General features: G+C 43.2%; 2 protein-coding genes across 2 annotated transcripts in view; one reads left to right on the top strand and one right to left on the bottom strand.

Moving 5' to 3' along the window:
- Positions 1-1656: 1656 nt before the first annotated feature.
- TLDC2 (TBC/LysM-associated domain containing 2) lies at positions 1657-19690 on the top strand. The gene is made up of 7 exons (XM_060231024.1): positions 1657-1983; positions 8312-8476; positions 10259-10411; positions 14086-14181; positions 14776-14849; positions 17631-17821; positions 19461-19690. The coding sequence occupies exons 1-6, from the start codon at positions 1951-1953 to the stop codon at positions 17764-17766; spliced, it is 657 nt and encodes a 218-aa protein (XP_060087007.1). The 5' UTR covers positions 1657-1950; the 3' UTR covers positions 17767-17821; positions 19461-19690.
- SAMHD1 (SAM and HD domain containing deoxynucleoside triphosphate triphosphohydrolase 1) overlaps positions 19581-20824 on the bottom strand; it is a 37999-nt gene continuing 36755 nt past the window's right edge. Inside the window, exon 16 of the mRNA XM_060231025.1 lies at positions 19581-20723. Coding sequence (XP_060087008.1) covers positions 20622-20723 — 102 coding nt within the window. The 3' untranslated portion in view covers positions 19581-20621. The remainder of the gene's footprint in view (positions 20724-20824) is intronic.

Raw genomic sequence — 20824 nt, forward strand, 5'->3', positions numbered from 1 at the left:
CCCACTTAACTAGCTTCACATGCCTCTCATTAGCTAGTATAGTTGGAGTTACATAATGTTGCATCAGCAGTTTTCCTCTTAAAGTGCCTGATGCTGTCATGTTTCTCATTATAAAATGGGATTTTTCATTATAAAGTGGGTTGGAGGAGGTGGCTTATGTATGTATGTTTGAGAGAAACGTGAAATTAGATCCTAAATTAGGATCAGATTCTAAGAAGAAATTTAACATGTGTATTGAGACAATCCTTTGTCCCCATTCAGCCCGGGGTGTGTGTGTTTCCATTGTTCTGAACTTGTGAAGGAAAGCACTTTCCACAATCTTGCATTATAATGTTCGCTTGAAGCTTCTCTGCTTAAGGGCTTCTGATTTAACTTACTAGAATGAACAAAAGGGAAAAGTCTATGCAGATATTCTGTAAAACACAATATCTTCTTAGACTTTTCCCATTTGTTTACCCAAGTAAGTTAAAGCTATAGATTCAGAGGAGTTAGCCACGTTAGTCTGTTGCTGCAAGAGTCCAGTAGCACCTTTAAGATTAACAAATTTTATTGAAGTGTAAACTTTCAAGAAACACATCTGACGAAGAGAGCTGTGTTTCTTGAAAGCTTATACTCCTAAACTAGTACCAGATCCTAAGCACAAAATTAGCATGTGTAGTGAGACAATAATCCTATGTCCCCATTCAGCCTTTTTTTTGGGGGGGGGGAGGGGAATCCATTGTTCTGAATCTGTGAATGAAATCACTTTCTACAGTCTCACATTATAATCTCCCCTTGCAGCTTCTCTGCTTGAGGACTGCCACTCTTAGGTCAGCTATGGAATGACCTGGAAGACTAATGTGTTCTCTCACTGGTTTTTGAGTATTGCAGTTTTAAATGTCAGATTTATGTCCATTTATTATTTTGTATAGGGACTGATCTAGTTGTTCAATGTAAAGACTGGAAGGTCATTGCTGACATTTGATGGTGTATACAACATTGGAAAATGAACAAGTGTATGAACCTGAGATGGAATGAGTGGTATTATTAAGTCTGATGATTGTGTTGGAGTGAATATTGGGACAGAGTTGGCATCTTGGCTTGTTGAAGGCCTGGTCTCAGTGTCCATGTTCATATTAGGAAGGATATTGTTGTGGGTGACAGCTTATTTAAGGATAGCAGACTGTCTCTGTGCAAGAAACAGCCTCAGAAACAATCTTGGGGGGGGGACCTGGGGGGGGATGAAGTCCTTGTCCAGGGGCATTTTTTCCCTTCATGTCTGTTCTTGCATCTCACCAAATTCAACATGTACAGGAGCCCAACATGGGTTTGCTACTGGATTATATATAATATACCTTTTGCAACCCTAGAATTGCCAGCTAAGGGATGGGAAATATCTGTAGACTTGGAAGGTGGAGACTGAGGATGGTGGGGTTTGGGGGAGGGACTTCAATGGGGACTAATCCCATAAAGTCCACCTTCCAAAGCGGTCATTTTCTCCAGGTGAACTGATCTGTCACCTGGGGATTGGTGACCCTATGCAACCCCCCACCTACACTTGGATCCCCACATTTCCACACACTCTTCTGCAAACTCCCTGAACTTGCTCATTTATTCTTCCTCCTCATTCCCCTACAAAAAAGGGCTCCCTACTGCAAACCAGGTCTGATTATTTAAAGCTTTTGTTGCCCTTTGCTACTGCAAGTTCTGGATTTGCCAAGGTTCTCTCTTTCCCCTCTGGTACTTGTGTTTCTGAAGCAGTAGATTGCAGGTATAGAAAAGCATATGAGAAGCGGAGGTTTCAAGGAATCTCAGGTGATAACAGAGAAGGGGTAAAGTACATTGTGTTTATAGGGAAGTGTGTTGCTTTCAACAGGTCATTGGCAGACACTTGCTCTCCACTCCCCTCTCTGCCTCCCTCCCAGGAAAGAGAGCCCTTTGCTGGTCTTACCTTGGACAAGCACAGACAGGATGAAAACACCAACCTGCCGCTACACACTCCTGGTAAGTTCTGGGGGGTCTGTGCATCTGGGGAGGGGGAAATGAACAGCAGGTAATGAAAATGAAAGCTAACTTGTATTATATCTCCTTTCTACCCACCCATCATTTCCGTCTTTCCGAAACCACCTGGCATCAGTGCTGGGAATTATTGATGCTACCCCACTGCGGTTTGGATGCTATTGTTCTCAATTGGGGTGGGGGGCCGTTCATGTGCTAACCTTAATTCAAGGCAGTCTCAAAATGTGAGGAAAACATCTAAGTGCAACAAGATCTGCACAAGATAAAGAGGAAACTGTGATTCACAGATAAAATTTGGCCTCATTCCAAACTAGAATTGCAATGAATTAATTATGGCTTCCTGAGTCCACTCATGGCTGCGAAGTGATATGTGGCCTGTCATGTAACAAGCTGCTGTATGTTAAACTGTGCTGACTCAAAACATCCCAGACCATAGACAGTGAGGCATGTGCTCCCTCAGCGATATAAGCAGGTGGAGGGAACCCTTCCTTCAGGCATGGTGTTGTGTGGAAAATAACTAACCCTTCAAGTTTAACTGTTAGCTTCACTCACAGTTTTGAAGTGAATGTCTATATCATGGCAAGTATCTGATCTTACCACAGGGGCTCCAGTTTTGTGCTGATAGTAACTAATGCCATCAGCACTTGACACCTTAACACCACTAGTAGTCAATAAGTATAGTTAACCAATAGGGATGGGTGTATCTATTCTGTATATGCGCAGTAGGGATGGGTGTATCTGTTTTGTACATGTACATGTTCCTAGAATTGTAGGTCTCTTCCTTTTTCTAAAGAAAAGGCAACTTTCTAGTCCTTCCAGCTGCAAAAATAGGTTTGGAAGTATATGCATAAGAACATGTGAAATCTAACAAGAAATAGGTGTGAGGTGGGGCCAGGCATTGTTTTAGTAGTATATCTATCTTGTTTTTTTTCCATGACTGACAAAGCAGAATAAATTATGTCAAGTATGCATGTATGTAAATACAAGTTATAAAATCCATTTCTTCTTAGTGTAGAATTCGTAGTAGTAGAAAAGCAAACACAAAATTTGGTGTTCCTTTGATTATAGATGGGGCATGGTTTGTGACGCAGCCTTTCCTTGCCCTGCAGAAAGTCCCATGTTCAGTCCCTGGCACCTCCAGTTGAAAGGATCAAGTAGTAGGTGATATGTAAGAATTAAATGTATAATTTGTATAATGTATTCATTATACGTTTTAAATCATCAGTCATTAACAGTGAGGTTTCTTGCTGACTCTGACTGGAAAACGTTTTGTTTTTTGTTTTCTTTCTCCTGCTTCTTTTTGGGACTAACCTCATGCAACAAATCATATTACTTTCAGTCTCTTATTTATGATGGGATTACAACAGTTCTTTCTTTGGGCTGCCAACAGGCCTGGAGGAAAATATTCTGTCCTTTTAGTAGAGGATTCAGTGGCGTAGGGAGGGGGGAGGGGGGGCGGCTCGCCCCAGGTCTGGGGGGTCTGGGGGGCCCCTCAGAAGCCGGCTGCACTCGCCGCCTTCCCCGCCCGTGCGCGGGGCCCGGCGGCGGTGGAGGCCGGGAAGCGGCGGAGAGGCCAAGCGGCCCCTCAGAAGCCGGCTGCACTTGCCGGCGCCGCCTTCCCCGCCCGCGCGCGGGGCCCGGCGGCGGCGGTGGAGGCCGGGAAGCGGCCCTATTGTCTTGCCCTGCGGGAAGCAAGAAGCCACCCTCCGTCCCTAGTAGACACACTGAGAAGTTTTGTGCTTTCTGCGTGCAAATTAAGTTGGCTGCTAAAAGTCGCAGAGAGGTGCATCTGTGTGTTTAGCAGGAGACACCAGCCGTTTTAGTTTTGCTTGCTCTGCTAGTCTCTTTACAACCCTGGCAGGTATATTTCTGCCACTTTCAAGCCTTGCTTGAAGCAAATCCTCCTCAGCAAGGGGCTAGGGCTGCAAGTGTGGACCTAGAGAGCTCTTCCTCTCGCCTTATCCCGGGGCAAGCAAGCACCCACCAGTAGACTTCTGTTTGTGCAGTTTCTCTGGTGATGGCATCTGGAGTGAGATGCCCCCTTAGTGTGGTTTCTGCTCTAACTTGGCTGGTGGGGGGGGGGGGGGAGAAGAAAGGGTGTGCGCGGTTTGCATTCTGAGTAATAGAAGAGAGCCCGTGCAATTGCCGCTGTGCCTCTCCCAGGCTCTTTTGCACACCCCCTCCAGTTTTCTTCGGCACTCGCTTCATGCTCACCTCCCCCTTCTACAATTTTAAGCAGCACATGCAAGGTTGGAAGTGATTTTTTTTCTTCATTGGGATGCAAAAAGGGGCATGTGTTTTGCTTTGCATAAAACAGAATCTGCCGTTAGGAGCTGTGGTGGTATGTGAGGCAGCCGGAGCGGGGTGTGTGTGTGTATGTAGCATCCCCTCCCTGCTGCCTAATAGACACGGAGGAAACTTGTGTTTTCTACATGCAAGTTAAGCTGGCTGCTAAAGTCATGGGGGAGGGGGTGTTTACTGGAAGGTACTGGCCCTTTTATTTCTGTTTGCTTGGGAAGCAAGCAGTCTGTCCGCTGCCTCTCCCCTTTGGTTTACAACCCTGCTGACAAGCCAGCAAAAAGGAGCCTGAGGTCGGAGTAAGACAGAGAATGAAGGGCACATTTCTGCCACTTTCAAGTCTCCCTTGGAACCAACAGTCTTCCCTCTCACCTAGGGTTAGAAATAGTTGCTTTCTGCAGCACCCGGAGAAGTGCACCCGCCCCCTTTGCCTGGGGTGAGGAGGTGCAGCGGGAGAGCTATCCAACAGCACAGCCCTTCCCCCCCTTCCTCTGTCACTTTTTATTGGGGAGGTGCTGGCTTGTCCCAAAGAGGACAATCAGCATTATGAGGAGGTAAATCCAATCCCAGATGAATGATACTTTTGCTTCAGAATATTTATTCCAAATCAGATAATCCAGATTCAAGATCTCTGTATGCATATGCAGACTAGTAACTGTTAATTCAAGAGAGAGTTGTAAACACACTTTAGTTACATGCCCATAAATTAGCCAAAGTTAAGCAGTTTGAAGATTTGGTTCATCAGAGTTGTAGCCGGGATTTCTTGTTTAGTGAGGTTCATCCTTCTGTAGTTTTTATTAAGGAAAAAGAGAGAAAGGGAAGTCGGATCTACACGGATCTGCATGAATTCATATGTTTTTTATATTGCAATGAAATAAAACCAGTATTATTCTGTAGATCCTCTCTTAGACTATAGGCAGGACCACAAAAATCATGCCTCCATGGATTCGTGGTGCCTCAGCAGTGCAAAAACAGGGTCCCAAAGTACAGATCCTCATGAATTCATATGATTTTTATGGTGAAATGAAATCAAACCATGATCATGCTGTAGATCCTCTCTTCGACTATAGGCAGCACCAGAAAAATCAAGCCTCCATCCTTCCTTTCTTCCTTCCCTCCTTCCCTCCCCCTTCCTTCCTTCCTTCCTTCCTTCCTTCCTTCCTTCCTTCCTTCCTTCCTTCCTTCCTTCCTTCCTTCCTTCCTTCCTTCCTTCCTTCCTTCCTTCCTTCCTTCCTTCCTTCCTTCCCTCCCTCCCTCCCTCCCTCCCTTCCTTCCTTCCTCCCTCCTTCCCTCCCTCCTCCCTTCCTTTCCTCCCTTCCATCCTTCCTTCCCTCCCTCCCTCCCTTCCTTCCTTCCTTCCTTCCGTGGCTCTCAAATATCCCATGTTCATGTCTTGCGGCTCTCGAACATCTGACCTTTATTCTGTGTTGCTCTTTTGTTAAGCAACTCTGGCCACCCCTAGACAATACTGACTTTGGTGGACCCAAGCACTGATTCAGTGTAAGGGAGCTTTGTGTTTGTGTCTTCTGGTGCAATTTTGTTCTCAGATCCTGTATTTACTTCATCAGTATATGGGATAAGGCACTTTCTCAACTGTGCTGCATAATGCAGCCTATTTATTTTGTCCTGTTGGCTCTGTCTGCGCCACCTTCATCACTTTCGGGGTGTGGATCCCCCAGTGGGGTGGTCTCCCGACTCCCTCCGCCGGCTGTTTCTGATAGCCCTGTGCCCCCTCTTTCATTTGATATGTGTCCCGTGCGGGTGCCACCCTCCCGCCGGGAGATGCCGCAAAATGAGCCCCCTTGAGGCTTATGGCTGCAGGGCTCGGGGGAAGCGAGCTAGACTGCTGTTCTTTTGAGGGGTTATAGAGTGTTTCGAGCCCGTCCCTGTGGCATCGGTCCCATCGTTGTGGGGCCCAGGGGGCCAGCGCAGCGGCCCGCTGAAGCAGCCTGTCGGTCACTTCCGGGTTCCTGTCCTGCATCTCGACCTGTGTTATTAGTGACAGGCTGCTTCGGTGGGCCGCTGCGCCGCCCCCCTGGGTCCCACAACGATGGGACTGATGCCACAGGGACGGGCTCGAAACACTCTATAACCCCTCAAAAGAACAGCAGTCTAGCTCGCTTCCCCCGAGCCCTGCCGCCATAAGCCTCAAGGGGGCTCATTTTGCGGCATCTCCCGGCGGGAGGGTGGCATCCGCACGGGACACATATCAAATGAAAGAGGGGGCGCAGGCCTATCAGAAACAGCCGGCGGAGGGAGTCGGGAGCCCACCCCACTGGGGGATCCACACCCCGAAAGTGATGAAGGTGGCGCAGATAGAGCCAACAGAGCAAACAGGACAAAATAAATAGGCTGCATTATGCAGCACAGTTGAGAAAGTGCCTTACCCCATATACTGATGAAGTATATACAGGATTTGAGAACAAAATTGTTTCCGGCGGTGATATTTGGGGGATTTTTGGGGACGTCACAGGAAGTGCTGTGAAGTCACTTCCTGTTTCCGGCAGTGGCATTTGGGGGAAATGATGTCATTTGGGGGAAGTGATGCCACAGGAAGTGATGTTACTTCCTGCTTCCGGCAGGTGGCGCGAGGGGGGGAAATGATGTCACAGGAAGTGATGTCACTTCCCATTTCCGGCAGGTTGCACGGGGGAAATGATGTCACAGGAAGTGATGTCACTTCCTGTTTCCGGCGGTGGCATGATGTCGCCGGAAGTGATGTCGCCGGAAGTGACGTCACTTCCTGTTTCCGGTGGCTTGCATGCACGTAGGGGGGCCCACATAAATCTTGGGCCCCGGGCCCCCAAAGCCCTAGCTACGCCCCTGAGAGGATTAATGTGTGGAAATGGGCAGTTGAAGCTTTTAGGTAGATATCACCAGGCAAAATAGAGAGCCTGGTAAAAATGAAAGCCAGCATGGCATAGTGGTTAAGAGTGGTGGATTTGGAGAACTAGATTTGATTCTCTACTCTTCCACATTAAGCCAGCTGGGTGACCTTGGACCAGTCTCAATTCTCTCAAAAGTCTCTCAGCCCGACCTACTTTACTTTACCTGTTGTGGGGAGAGGATGGGAAGAAGACTGTAAGCTGCTTTTAGACACCTTAAAGCAGAGAAGAGAGGGGTATAAAAATCTACTCTACTCTTCTTCTAAGCCGCCCTGAGCCACCTGGTGGGAAGGGCGGGATATAAATCTCAAATAAATAAATAAATAAATAATATCTCTATTTTTTCTCCAGGCAAGTGGCAGCTTTATTTGTAAGACAAGTCCCTTCAAACTTGTAATTCTGATTGTAAATGGTTGTGCCAAGTAAATGTTCAGTCCATCATTCTAACAAAGTGACCTCAGCTCGCAAAAGATTAAATAAAAATTTGTTAGTCTTTAAGATGCCACAAGAGTACTGGCATTGCATAGTGGTTAGAGAGTCAGACTAAGATCTGGGACAAACAGTTTTAAAATCCTGTCACCAGGTGACATCTTTACCTACCTCACAGGTTTCTGTTGTGGGGATAAGATAGAGGGGAGAATAATTATATAACAAGCTGCTTTCGGTCCTCACTAGAGAGTAAGTGGGTACAAATTAGAAACCCAATAAAATAAGAATCCTCTTTATTTTATAGACAATAATATGTTTTGAAGATACAAGTTGAAGGATATGTGTGGGGTTTGGGGTCATCAGAGTAATATTTTTCCTGGCAAGTTAACTGGTTAGTAACTTACATTTCTGGTAACTTACCTGGAGTAACAGTCAAAATAGCAAATGCTGATTCACTGAATGAATGCTCCTGAAATTAAAACTCTCCAGAACAAGCAATTTAAGATTAATGTCTGTATGTCAGTTTCTGTCTATTAGCCTTTATTTTTGTCTCTGAAAAGTATCCTTCTAACAAGCTAGAGTTCCATCTTTTTTTCCCAGAGGGAGATATTCTGTGGGCCAAGTGTGTGTGTGGGGGTGGGAGATGGGGACAGTTGTCACATTGTTCTTTTCACCTTTAACAATGTTTGACCTTTCACTAGCCCAGCCTAGGAGAGGAAAATTTTCCTCTTGAACCTGAGGTAGTTGCTGAACAGGAGAACCCAGCCTGTACAGCTACAGATGCTCCAGCCTTATGCACAGAAGACTTTCACGAATTGGTGCTGAATGAAAAGAGCAACATTGTGCGCTTAGAAGAAATACAGAAGGTGAGCACATTTCCAAACGTACGCTATAATTTTGTAGAGAACTGGGGGTTGGCTTCACTTTGAGATTCAGCATTTTTGCTGAAAAGTTACTGTTGCAGGACTCTCGTGGTAAACCCCTTACCTCCATATATCACTTCCAAGGTTTTCCCTCAGTTGATGTATGTTCAGTTGAGAATTCTGGGCCCCCGGTATCATAAATAGGGCAACAGAAGCATCATTTACAAGAGTTTTACACCCACTTGTTAACAGACAATATCAGGAGCTGGCCAGGGTTAAGGGGAACCAATGGCTGAGGTTAGCTTGGAGGTGAGGAACAGATTCTTGCAATGAGTAGCTCTAAGACAGTGGTTCCTCATTTATGGGCTGGTAGCTCCTGGGGTGCTGTGGAGTTATTGCAAGGGATCTATTAATCCATCCAGGTTGGGAATCCCCATCCCTAGGTTCTGTGTCATCCACCAGCTGGCTTGATGCAGTATGGCCACATCTCCTCAAATGGTTCTGCCTGCTTGGAGCCTCCAATCCAGGCAGGTGGCATCATCTGGAATTTCCAAGTGTGTACCTTCCTAGTCAAGGCTGCTTGCCTACTCATGAAGGGAACCACTCCTAGTGAGAGGTTTGATTGGAGCATACTGGCTTCCATCACCCACCCCCTCCCATCTCTAGTGCTGCAGGAAATGCCCATGCCTTGAATTGAGGCATGGGCTCTGCCCCTTTAAGAAGCCACTATTTTAGCAGTGGCTACCTTTTTGGTTCATCAGTTGGATTCCCTGATTCCTCCCTAATTTCTGCCAGCCCAGGAAGGGCTGCATGATTTCGAAGCCCTCAGGGGCCAAGAGCCTCATCAAGACACACCATTTCTCTTTCAGCCCCTCTCCCTCAGGTAACCCAGTAAGCTTAGGGGAGGAGTTCATGCATCTACAGTGAACTCTGATTAAAGAAACTGTATGCTGGAATAAATTTTGCTACTCATTAAGGTGCCACTGGACTTGTAATTTATTTTGCTACCTAGATTAGTAATCACTACACATTCAGTTGTGAAAAAGAAATGTGCCCAGAGATCTGACAGCACTTTCTGAAGCTGAGGTCCCCCTTCCTCCAACCTGACTGTCATCGCTAAGGACATGGTATGGGGGAGCAGCCAGGCATCCCTTGATCAGGCCTGGATCCATCACGACTGAGAATTCTCTCCATAAGGAACATTTTGTATTGCACTACAATCACTACTTGTATTAGATTTTGATACCTGTGAACTCCTTTGGGAGCCAACTTACCACTGAAAAGAAGGGTTAAAATCAGAATAAATAAGCATCCACCAATTGTTCTGTCAAGGACCAGAAGCTCATTGTGCGTCTAAGTAAATTCCCATGGTTACAGACTGCTGTGTTATAAAGGAGTTTTTCTGAGTAACTATGCCACTAACTCCAAAGTATACAAATATGTTAAGCTTTTGTATACTGTGTCAAATTCATTGGTTTGCATTGCTTATCTTTCAGCCAGATGCCTGAAAGCTGCAAATCAGCAGCAGTCATCTCATTCAAGAAGGAGTTTCAGGTTGTTCATCCTCATCCAGTCCATTACTGACTCCAAGTGCTGGCTGGTTTATTTTCTCAATCAAGGGATACCAATAGTACAACTACTATTGGGTGGGTGGGTGGGGGGTCTGTGAAACATTGTGATGTTAAAAAGGGTCCTCATAAGATTGGGAGCCACTGCTCTAAGGAGAAAAGAGACTGCATGAGGGGCAATAAGAGGACTGAGTTTGTATATCTAATACTTCCTCAGCTTGCTGCACACTTCCCCCTGAGAGTAACTGAACATCCATGGAACCTCATCTACTTTACAACAAGGGATGGATTTAGCCTAAAGACCTTGTATCGAAGCATGACTGACTTGGTCTCTCCTATATTGCTGGTCATTAGAGACACTGATGGTCAGGTAAGCAGGGGTTGAAATGTCCAAAGAGTAGCAGAATAAACCTAATTAATGTTGGAGGTCCTTAGAATTTCTTCCTTATTATGAATGCCTGAGTCGGGCAATATGACTGCTGAAATTCTCTCTCCACAGGCATTTATTTAAAACATTTCTACCTTGCCCTTGATATATGGCTCTCAGCATGATTGCTAGGGCTAATGACGACGTATAAAATGAATAAATAATAAAACAAGCATTTCTGGGAAAACTCGATGGTTTTCCTGGACACTCTAGCAAGTTGGGAGGAAAAAACTCCATGGTACCTATTGTACCATAAAGTTTTCCTTCCCAAATTGCTAGAGCATCCAGGAAAACCATAGAGTTTTCTCGGAAACACCTAGAGCGTCTGGCACATGACGTCGTTGGTGTGATGGCATCACTTATGGGTGATGTCATCATGCTGGCAATGTCGGGGGAGGTTCCCCCCACCGGCCCAACGTGGGTCAGGGGGTTGGGAACCTCCAGGGCAGGAGAACCCCTGCCTGGCCCGGGGGCTTGGCAACTCTACAATGCATATGGATCTCTGAAGTGCATAAGTAGCATTTCAACAGCAATACATACACTCAAATAGGCTTGCATACTGTTACAGAATAAGAGCCTGGATTGAGTCTCAGTCCCTTGCTAAACCTGCTACTTTAATTTCTGTAGTAAATTAGCCTCTATAGTTGAATCTTTGGTTTTGTTTCCCAGGAGGCTGCAGAATTCTACTGGTGTTGTGGCCTTCTGGAACCTGGAACCCTGTATGCAATTGTTGCCTTAGACTGAGTATGTTTGTACATTTTGGGAGTTAGTGGTGCTTAGGGGTTGCCAGGTCCAACTCATAACATATCTGGGGACTTTGGGGGTGGAGCCAGGATATTTTCCCATTCACTAAAATAAATAAGAATACAGCAGTGCAGTTCTCCTGAATACAGTCTTCAATTCCTCAACCCCCAGCAGCTAAACTCCCACTAAATGAAAGTGAACATGCACACTCTCACAAAGCAGCCAAAAGCATGCACACACTTTTGTGATCTCACTAGGGCTGTTGACTCACTGGAGCTGCTAAATATAACAATCTGCTGCATTTCAACCCGCAATCGGGCCTTCTTCTCTATAGCTCCGAGCCTATGGAACCAACTTCCAGAGGAAATGCGGGCCCTGCGGGACCTTGAACAGTTCCGCAGGGCCTGCAAGACCTTCCTCTTCCGACTGGCTTTCGCTGATGAAAATGGAAATTGCCAAGGAAACCGGCATCATAAAAGCAAACATAAAGTAAACATAGCATTAGCACTTTTATTAATTTAATTTAATTTTAAAACTTAAGCAGATTTTTAATTAAATGTTCATGTTGTTTAACTGTAATTTTATCTATCTGTATAGCTAAACTTGAATTGTGTTGTTAGCCGCCCTGAGCCTGCCCCGGCGGGGAGGGCGGGATATAAATAAAATTTTGTTGTTGTTGTTGTGTTGTTGCCTCAACAGACTAACAGGAAAACAAAAGCAGAGCAGCCTAGGGGGTGGAGTTTTCCTCCAAACAAACATAGGGACTTTGCAGGTTTATCTACCTTTCTCACATGCTTCATAGAATCACCATGAAGACCCAGGTGGCTCTGCCTACTCACCCTGCCCATTCAGCTTTTCTCTTGCTCAGATTTAAAGGCACACACACAGTCCAAAACACAGGTAGTTTGCAGGCTTATTTTAGGCCTGCACAGATTTAAAGGCACATGGTGGATGTTGGGGCAAGGCTTGTCCCCGCTGGCCAGCTGGCTGGCGCTGGGGAGGACCCTGCAAGACCAGGGATCCCCCACTGGGACCTGAGGACTGGCAAGCCTTGTGGTGCCACTATTAAACTTTAAATCAGGGGTGTCAAACTCATTTGTTATGAGGAACGGATCTGACATAAATGAGAGCTTGTTGGACCGGGCCATGTTTGTCATAAAATGTAATGCCAGGCAGTGAAGATGTAAACTTTATAAAGGGCACAAACACACATAAAATTTTTTAAACTTAAAATAAAATATGCTTGAAACATTAGCACACTTGCAGTATTTTGTTTAACAGTCTCTGATAACTGACACCTCTTGCTCTGAATTATTGCATCAAATACTGGAGACAATCTCTGTGCTATAGCAATCAAATACACTGGGTTTCTGCATTCTACTTGATATCTGCTTGGAACATAAACTGAACTTAGAATGAAGCTTCAGTCTGTGCCTCTCTCTCTCTGGCAAGGAAGTGCCTACCAAATTGGAACCTGGGGAAGGCGACTTGGGGCTCCAGGTTTCCCAGCCTCTTAATGTTTTCCCCAACAATACCATATGCAAATTTTAAATATCTCTACTGAATTAATCTAAACTGTATCAAGAATAGCAGAAACATGCACTCTGTATAAAGTATGAGCATTAATGTATGTATTTCGTCATTTATCCTGTTTCCGCTAGGCAGAGTGAGGTGTATTGAGCTATGTATATTGAAATCCTGTCCAGTGGAAAACGTTTTTGGCTACTGTTATTGACTTGGACATCTATCTTTGTTGCCCTGCATAACATCTGAGATTATTAGGATGCTGATACATAGCATTTGAGAGAACGAGGTTGCTCAGTTCTGCACTCATTGAAATGTCATTTTTAATTGTGGCAGAGAATGTCAAGTACTTAGCCCTTCTTGAAATGTGATGCCCTTTATATCTTAGCTTTAATTCCTGGATATATGTTTGACAGATTATTTTCAGTTTACCTGTTCATGGACAGCAGAAGAATTTCTCTTGCACAGCCTATGAATGTAAAGCAACTTACACTTAAAAACAGGGTAGAGCATGACCTACAATTCCACTTAGAAAAAGTAATATACTTTAAGATAGGGGTGTTGAACTCATTTGTTATGAGAGCCTGATCTGACACAAATTAGACCTTGTTGGGCCGGGCCATGTGTGTCATAAAATATAGTGCCAGGTAGTAGATATATATAAACTTCATAAAGGACACATACAAACACAATTAAAGATTTTAAAAACATTTTTAAAAAATATATCCTTAAAAGATTAGCATTCCTGCAATATTTTGTTTATTTAACAGTTTCTGATAACTGACACCTCTTGCTCTGAATTATTACATCAAAATCTGGAGACAATGTCTGTGCTGTAGCAATCTTGAGTATGCTGTTCAGGTGTATGTCTCTAAATTGCAAACCTACTTTTGATGTATTGACCTTCGTTACAGAAATCTCATTGTCAATGCTTTGAGCCTAAGACCTAGGGAGAAATATGAAATGGCTGGGCATTGTGAGCTTTTGTACATAAGTTGCTTCATGTGCTGGTCAGTCAATGGAGAAAATAGCTCCTGTGCAATTGACCAAGCCTGGCAAAGCAAGCTATGATGCAGAAGGAAGCAAGAGAGAGAAGGAAGCAGATGAGACTGAGTTGCTTACGGGCCTGATAGGAGCTCTCCAGAAACCTGATCCGGCCCTCAGGCCGCACATTTGACACCCCTGCTTTAAGAAATCTGAAACTACACATTTTGAATGCAGGTATGGACATCCAAGTTCAGAATACTGTTGAATTTTGTGCCTGTATTTTGAGCTGCTTTGGGTATTTTGCAAACACAAAACCCCTACTTGTATAAATAAATCTCCCTCTTCTGCATCCCTTTTTTTAGATATTTGGGGCCTTTTCTTCTACAGCCATCCATCTCAGCAGCTGCTTTTATGGAAATGGAGAAATGTTTTTATTCTCCTTGACTCCAGAACTGAAGGTGATTGAAACCATACTTTTTTCTAAGTAGAGGCATTGCTGCAGGAGTGCATGACTGTGTTTGTGCTACTTCAAAACTTTAGAGATATTAATGGTTAAACATCTGACACAGCTGAAAATCAGTCTGTGCACAACTGAAAGACTAAATGGGTTGGACTAAATTTTCCAGTTACAGAATGGAAATTTTCTGGAACTACGCCCACTCCTATAGCAGCCCAAACATACTCCTGGGAAGCAGTGGACCCTAAGGAATGACATGAGTGGGTAGGGTCAGCAGCAGAAAGGGGAACTGGTGGAAACTGCCAAAATATAGTCTGGATCCAACATGCTGTTGCTATCCATTCCACCACTGTACAGCCATTGTTCTACTATAATCTTACCCATTCCATTTTGTTAGCCAAAGTCTACAAGATTTTAATAAAGGATGCTGGTACAGTGCTAAATAAATTTCAGATCAGTGTGCAATTTAAAGAGCTTCAGGCAAGTTCTGAAACACAAAGTGCTTGTTGCTTTATCAAACTTTACAGTAGCAGCTGTGCTTATTCCCAAGATGCCTATTTGCTAGTTGCAAATATGTTTTTTTTCCCATCTCCAGGTATTTAAATGGACTGGCAAAAACACCTTCTTTATGAAAGGAGATGCTGATTCACTGGCAATTGGAGGAGGCAGGTCTGTAGCTGTGAAAAGAGTGGGTATGGGAGGCTGAGTATTTTTGGTGCACAATGTACGGTAAATCTGTTTCTTTGAAAACATGCAGCTAAGGGACTCAGCAAACTAACAGATATTTGTTGGCACTGCCTTGGCTTTATTTGGAGCCAATTTTCTCAGCACTTCCTGAGCTAATCAAGCGTTTCAGCAGCCAAACTTTTGAATGCAAAGGAAATCACCACCATAGCAACACTGTTTCCTTGTCTCCATGTTTGTTGGACTTTCAGGGGCCACAAGTGACTATCCAAATCAGAGCTCCAGTTTATATCTATATGTTTGTGGATGGCTATTGGGTAACAAACAAGAAAGGTTTTTTACCCAATAGGTAAGTTGGAGCCTGGTGAGATTGCTTGGCAATCATGAGCCATGAGTAAACAATTTATTACATTATTTATTTATTTAAATTTATAGCCCACCCTTCCCATAGAACAGGCTCAGGGCAGGTTACATCATAGAAGATGATCAACAGTTAAAACCAAATTAAAATATACAAAATCTAAAATTACAGACTAAACATTGGAAGCTAAAAATGACAAATTCTGCCTCGCAGGCATGGCCTATTGTCCCAGTCCAGCAGGTCCTACAGCACTGAGGTAGAATGGAAGGGGGGAGGCCAATAACGAGGTCTGCTGCCTCAGCTGAAAACCTGGCGAAAGAGCTGTTTTACAGAATTGAAGTAGGTATTGCAGGGCCCAGATCACCAGGGGGAGCGCATTCCACCAGGCAGGGTCCAGGGCTGAAAAGACTGGCCTTGAGGCCAGTCGGACATCTCTGAGGCCAGGTACCACAAAAGTTATTGGGTCCCTGATCACAAAGACTTATGGGGCTTGTACAAGGAGAGGCAGTCGCAAAGGTATGCTGGCCCCTGGTCGTATAGGGCTTTAAAGGTAAGTACCAGCACCTTGAACCAGATCTGGTACTCAATAGGTAGCCAGTGCTGTTAGAATCGACAGAGTCCTTCCTTGAGTACCTCTTTCCCTTCCTCACTCAACAAGCTTGAAATCTTAACTGCATTATCCCAGAATCAGATTATGCTTTTTTGGCATTCTTTGACTGGGTACTGAAATAGTCCAGTTTGGGTGAAAAATCATAACCTACGGTTGGGTCAGGCTTGTAACTTTGTTTCTTCAGTAATACTTTTCAGCTACTATGAACTGTTGGTTACATGAGCAGTTGAAGACTGCTAACAGCAGCAGATAAGCCAGAGAAGCATTGGGCTCAGTTACATGATACACATGACACTCTTTGTCAATAAATGTGGATCCCCACAGCGGAACAAACAAGGACCCCACGGCCATTCCATGGCTCTGAAAATGATGAAGGCTGAAGACTTTCCTTCCTTATGCTGTTCCCACAAGTTGAATCCAGTTTTGTTGTACTTGGGAACATCAGTCCAGAGTGTCACATGTATTGTCTAGTTATACTCTTAGCCTACAGTTTCATACTCTTATCATAGTGGTACCAGACTCAAAGTAATTATATGGCTATTAACAGAGAAAGGAAGCAAAGAGTAAATATAATCTTACCTGCCCTACAAGATGGCATGATCTAGCCACAGGTCAGTTCAAGTGAATCGTGTGCCACGAGCAGAAAACAAGTCCATAGCAATGAGAGATCAATGTGTGTTACTCAAACTGGCCTAATTAATTAATTGGTTGATTAGGGAATTTAGCTTTTAGCAAGAAGAGGTAACTGAGATTGTTTCACCTGTGTCTACCAGTACTAATTCCCCCAGAGAACTCTCAAAATAAACAGTCTGATGGTAAACAAGATATTTTATCAGAATAAAACATGCATAAAAAAAGAAAAAATTCTGAAAACACACACAAGACTAACAAAAGGGAGCAAAGAGTAACAAGGATATAGAATTGGGAAGTGGGGTTATATCTACCAATCTTACATAATGAAGTCCATGGAAGAAGACAACAAGATGAACAGTGTCTTGGGTGTACAGTCTGGATCCGGAAGAACACACACAATGTGGGTAGCTTAGGTATTATTTAGTCCCAGAAATGAATGCTGATTTTATGCATCAAAGGGACAATGTTTATGTGTTTACTGAAAAGTTCCCAGAGACCTGGACAAAAGGTTAATGGCATCTCCTGAGGGAGATCAAAGTATTGAGTGAACCCTGACAGCCCTCTGTGGCTAAAATATATGGTTTTGGCACCTTGAAGTCAGATGCTTCTGTTGTTCTTAGCTATGTTGATAAGGATGGATGGTCAAAGGATCCCACAATTAAGATCAAAGACAGACTGTTTTCCTGTGAAATCCATTGTTGGGAGAACAATGTTTGGGTAAATCAGCCTCTTTGAATCACTTTCAAATATTTTCCCAAACTGGTTGATTTCCCGACCACCATACCTGTACTTCATTCCTCGTTTGAAGAAGTGTGCATGCACACGAAAGCTTACGTTCTGAATAAAACTAAGTTGGTCTTAAAGGTGAAATTGACTCCTATTTTGTTCTACTACTTCAGACCAACACGGCTGTTTATTTGGATCGATCATACCTGTTTGTTTACTGTTAAGTCAGGCAGTGTTCTATATAAATGATATCTGGAGTGATATTAAACCTGAAGGGTATCTGGGTGTAAACTGCTCCTGCTGGAGGCAGATCTCACTGGTAACATGTGGGCCAAAGCAAATGAACCAAGCAGCACTTTGTTCTTAACTACAAGCCTGTGCCTATGCTGTAGTACAACTTTCATGCCATAGACTGCCTCTTTTCTTATATTTGCAGTGGAAAATTTGGATTATGGCTAGATGGAGATCTGAACCATGGAGGAAGCCATCCCTGTGAGACATTCAATAATGAAGCATTATCCCCCAGAGAGGAATTCCTCATCCAAGACTTGGAAGTTTGGGCTCTGGCTTAACCAGAAAAATGAAGTTCCTCCCTGCAAGAACATTACAACATAAGAATAGAATGAGGTCAGTAGACCTCCATTAACAACCTCTCAAAATCTCTTCAAAAGAGCATACACCTCCTTGTGGATTCACTAATGTCTTGACAGATGAGCATGGAAGAAAAAGATGGATTAACCTAACCTTTTCTCACATTCCACTCCCTAACATTGCCCCTTCTTCATCTGCTCTGTTGCTTTCCACCTTTTTGCCCCTAGATAATTTTCTATTGTTTAAGTTGAACTTTACTGGTGTATGTGTACTGTACAAAGTTAGGTGATATTCTGCACAGAAGCAGTTAGCCAGGCTATTCTCCTCAGTCGTATGCATTATACCAAGTAGTGGCCACCCTTTTTAGAAGTGTAGTTTTCTTTAACACAGGAAAAGCATAAGATATTGTTTGCCACATGGTATGTCTTGGCAGCTGGAGTAGAGGTTCTAGCGATGACATTCAACTCTGCTTCACTATGGGTATTTAGTATGCTTAAACAAGTTAATCCAGAGCAGAGATAACCCAGTCAAAAATTTTCCAGATGACAGCTCTTCTATTCCACAATACGTGCAGGGGAGAAAAGCAGGGTATAAATAAAAATTAAAAAGTTAAGCCATTTAGCTGCCTAGGTCATCTTTTTGTACATTGCACATTAAAATATTAGGCACAAACTCATATAAGCTTAAGACAGACCTATGGGTCTTTCAAGCTTTGGGATCAGCTCTGCTGTGGCATGAAATAACACAGTAGAATGGGGGTAACAACCACCCCCACACAGGTGTGTACTAAAGTTTCACACACACCACTTTGGATCCTAGGCAGAAAATGCAGTGCTCCAATACTTCCATGGAAACTACAGTTTTAAAGAAGACTGTGCTGACTCTTGATTCAGAGCTCAAGTAACTGATTCAATCACCTACACAGGAGCCTTTCCTTAGTGGACAAATTTCTGAACAGACATCAAGGGCACATGTGACGGACTGTCAAGGCCTAACAATGTCTGAGAACCTTTGAGTGACAGGTTGTTCAAACAAAATTCTTTTGAGTCAGTCAGTTAAGGAATGACAGCTGAAGAAGAGACAGTACTGACTGTAGACTGGGAAGGAGGCTGAGATAAGTGGATCAAGGAGGATTCTAATTCAAACAAAAAAAGTCAAAACAGCTTCTAGTGAAGAGAAGCAACCACTAGTTTGTGTATATAGAAGGATTTGGGGAACTTGGTTGTATGTTCCTACCTTCCACACTTTTTACTTTTCGGTGAAAATCAGAAACCTATCCTTAAGTATTTAAGTAGAAAGCCTCTCTCCTCATAGTTTTAACAGATGAATAGCAGAAACACAGGTTGGCAACAAATTATCAGGTGTTTGTGTGAATACAAAGTTACCTCAATTTTATTATTGTTCACCTCATACATCCTACGCCTGATTCCACTTGACCTTTTCTCCTCCAAGTTAAATAAAACATTTTATTTTGAACTTTCAAAAGCCTCTTGTGTGCATTTCAAAAACAGAATATAAGGTGATCTATCTTATCTATCAAAAATACATAAAGAGGCTTCTCAGCAAGACAGATGGGAAAATCCTGTGTGTGAGGGAAGGAAGAGGTAGAGAGTGTCAAAGCGTGATTTATTTGGTACTGTTATGTCATGCACCATCTACTGTTCTTGTTCTTTAGGAGGAGAGCAATGGAGAGACAATTCCATACAGTGGAGTCGGAAGAGAGGAAGAATTGGCAGGGCAGTGGATCATGTCCAGTGTTTAAATGTGTCCAGGATTAACAAATCCACACAACCACTTTTGAACACTTTTTAAAATTTATGCAATTCTTCTATAGGTTATCATTAAAAGGGGCTTAAAGAAGAATAGGAAAAAATCCAGAAATTAAACGAGTTAATTCTCAACAATGACAGCTGACTTCTTCAGGAAAAACAGCTCTTGTATATAAAAGCATATTTTTGGTAGCATAAAGTGCATGTCACAGAAATATTACCAAAAATAATACATCTTAAAAGGATGATACAATACCCTTATACATACAATCATTGTCTCTGGCAATGTGGAAGAGTTAAAAATACATTCAGACTTTTCAAAATAGAAAAGACAAAACCCTTAGCACAACATCTGCTTTTTAAATAGCCATTGGCCTCTCTATTGCAACTGATTATTTCCTCTATAGCATGTGTTGAAAGGACACCATGTCACTGGTTTGTTATTTGCTCTTCTGAGTATTGACTCTGGCCATTAAAAAACAACAAAAGTTAAAAAAAGAAAAAAGAAAGATCTAAAGCAGCATATACTGTGAGAAAGTTTGTCAGAATTACCACATGTAATGCAAACAGCATGTCTCCTCTTCCTGCCCTCAAAAGCCATGATTGGTTTACAGTGTTTTCCTTGGTAAATGAGCTATAATATTTTGTCAGACCTTGGATAATTGTGTTCATTTAAAAATACAGGCCTCTGGATTAGATTTTGATTTTTAAACATTAGTGATTTTACAAATGCCTCTGAAGCCTCCTTTAGCAGTCAGTTCTTACTTCACTAATACATGCTCAAGCCAGCATGTAAAGGGAGCACTCCTCATAAGCAATAATGTTCTCATTACCAGTGGTTAAATTTCCATATGATTGCCACAACACATGGAGAGTTTTTAAAGTTTCTACTGCTAAGCACGCAAGGCCTTTCCCATCAAACTTTCTCCTAACAACATAGTGCGTATTTTTTCTGTGCTTTTATGGAATATTTGAAGTAAACATGATAAAATCTGTCTATGCAACCTGATGTATCAAAAATGGTAGCATGAAAGTCTGGTGACTGGAAAGAAGTTTAAGCTGCTCAGTTAGAAAAGAGATTTTTTGAAACTCTGCTCTGCTTCTTTGTCACCATCCTGATTCCAGTCTTCTTTCATTGGAGTAAGTTCAGGGGCAACCACATCACCATCCTATCAAAGCATCAAATGAAAAAAGAAATTCAGCCTTTACTCAATATGATCTCAACCTAGAGTCAGTCACAAGCATGCTACTTCTCACTGCAAAGAAAACA

Source organism: Heteronotia binoei, chromosome 2, assembly GCF_032191835.1.
Source record: "Heteronotia binoei isolate CCM8104 ecotype False Entrance Well chromosome 2, APGP_CSIRO_Hbin_v1, whole genome shotgun sequence".
Lineage (NCBI taxonomy): Eukaryota > Metazoa > Chordata > Lepidosauria > Squamata > Gekkonidae > Heteronotia > Heteronotia binoei.

Bases quoted from the DNA above. Each gene is read 5' to 3' on its own strand.
- TLDC2 (XM_060231024.1), top strand. From the start codon at position 1,951: ATGAAAACACCAACCTGCCGCTACACACTCCTG. The intron at 10,412-14,085 runs GTAAGCAGGGGT...CCCTTTTTTTAG, and splicing joins TTAGAGACACTGATGGTCAG to ATATTTGGGGCCTTTTCTTC. The intron at 14,182-14,775 runs GTGATTGAAACC...TCCCATCTCCAG, and splicing joins CCTTGACTCCAGAACTGAAG to GTATTTAAATGGACTGGCAA.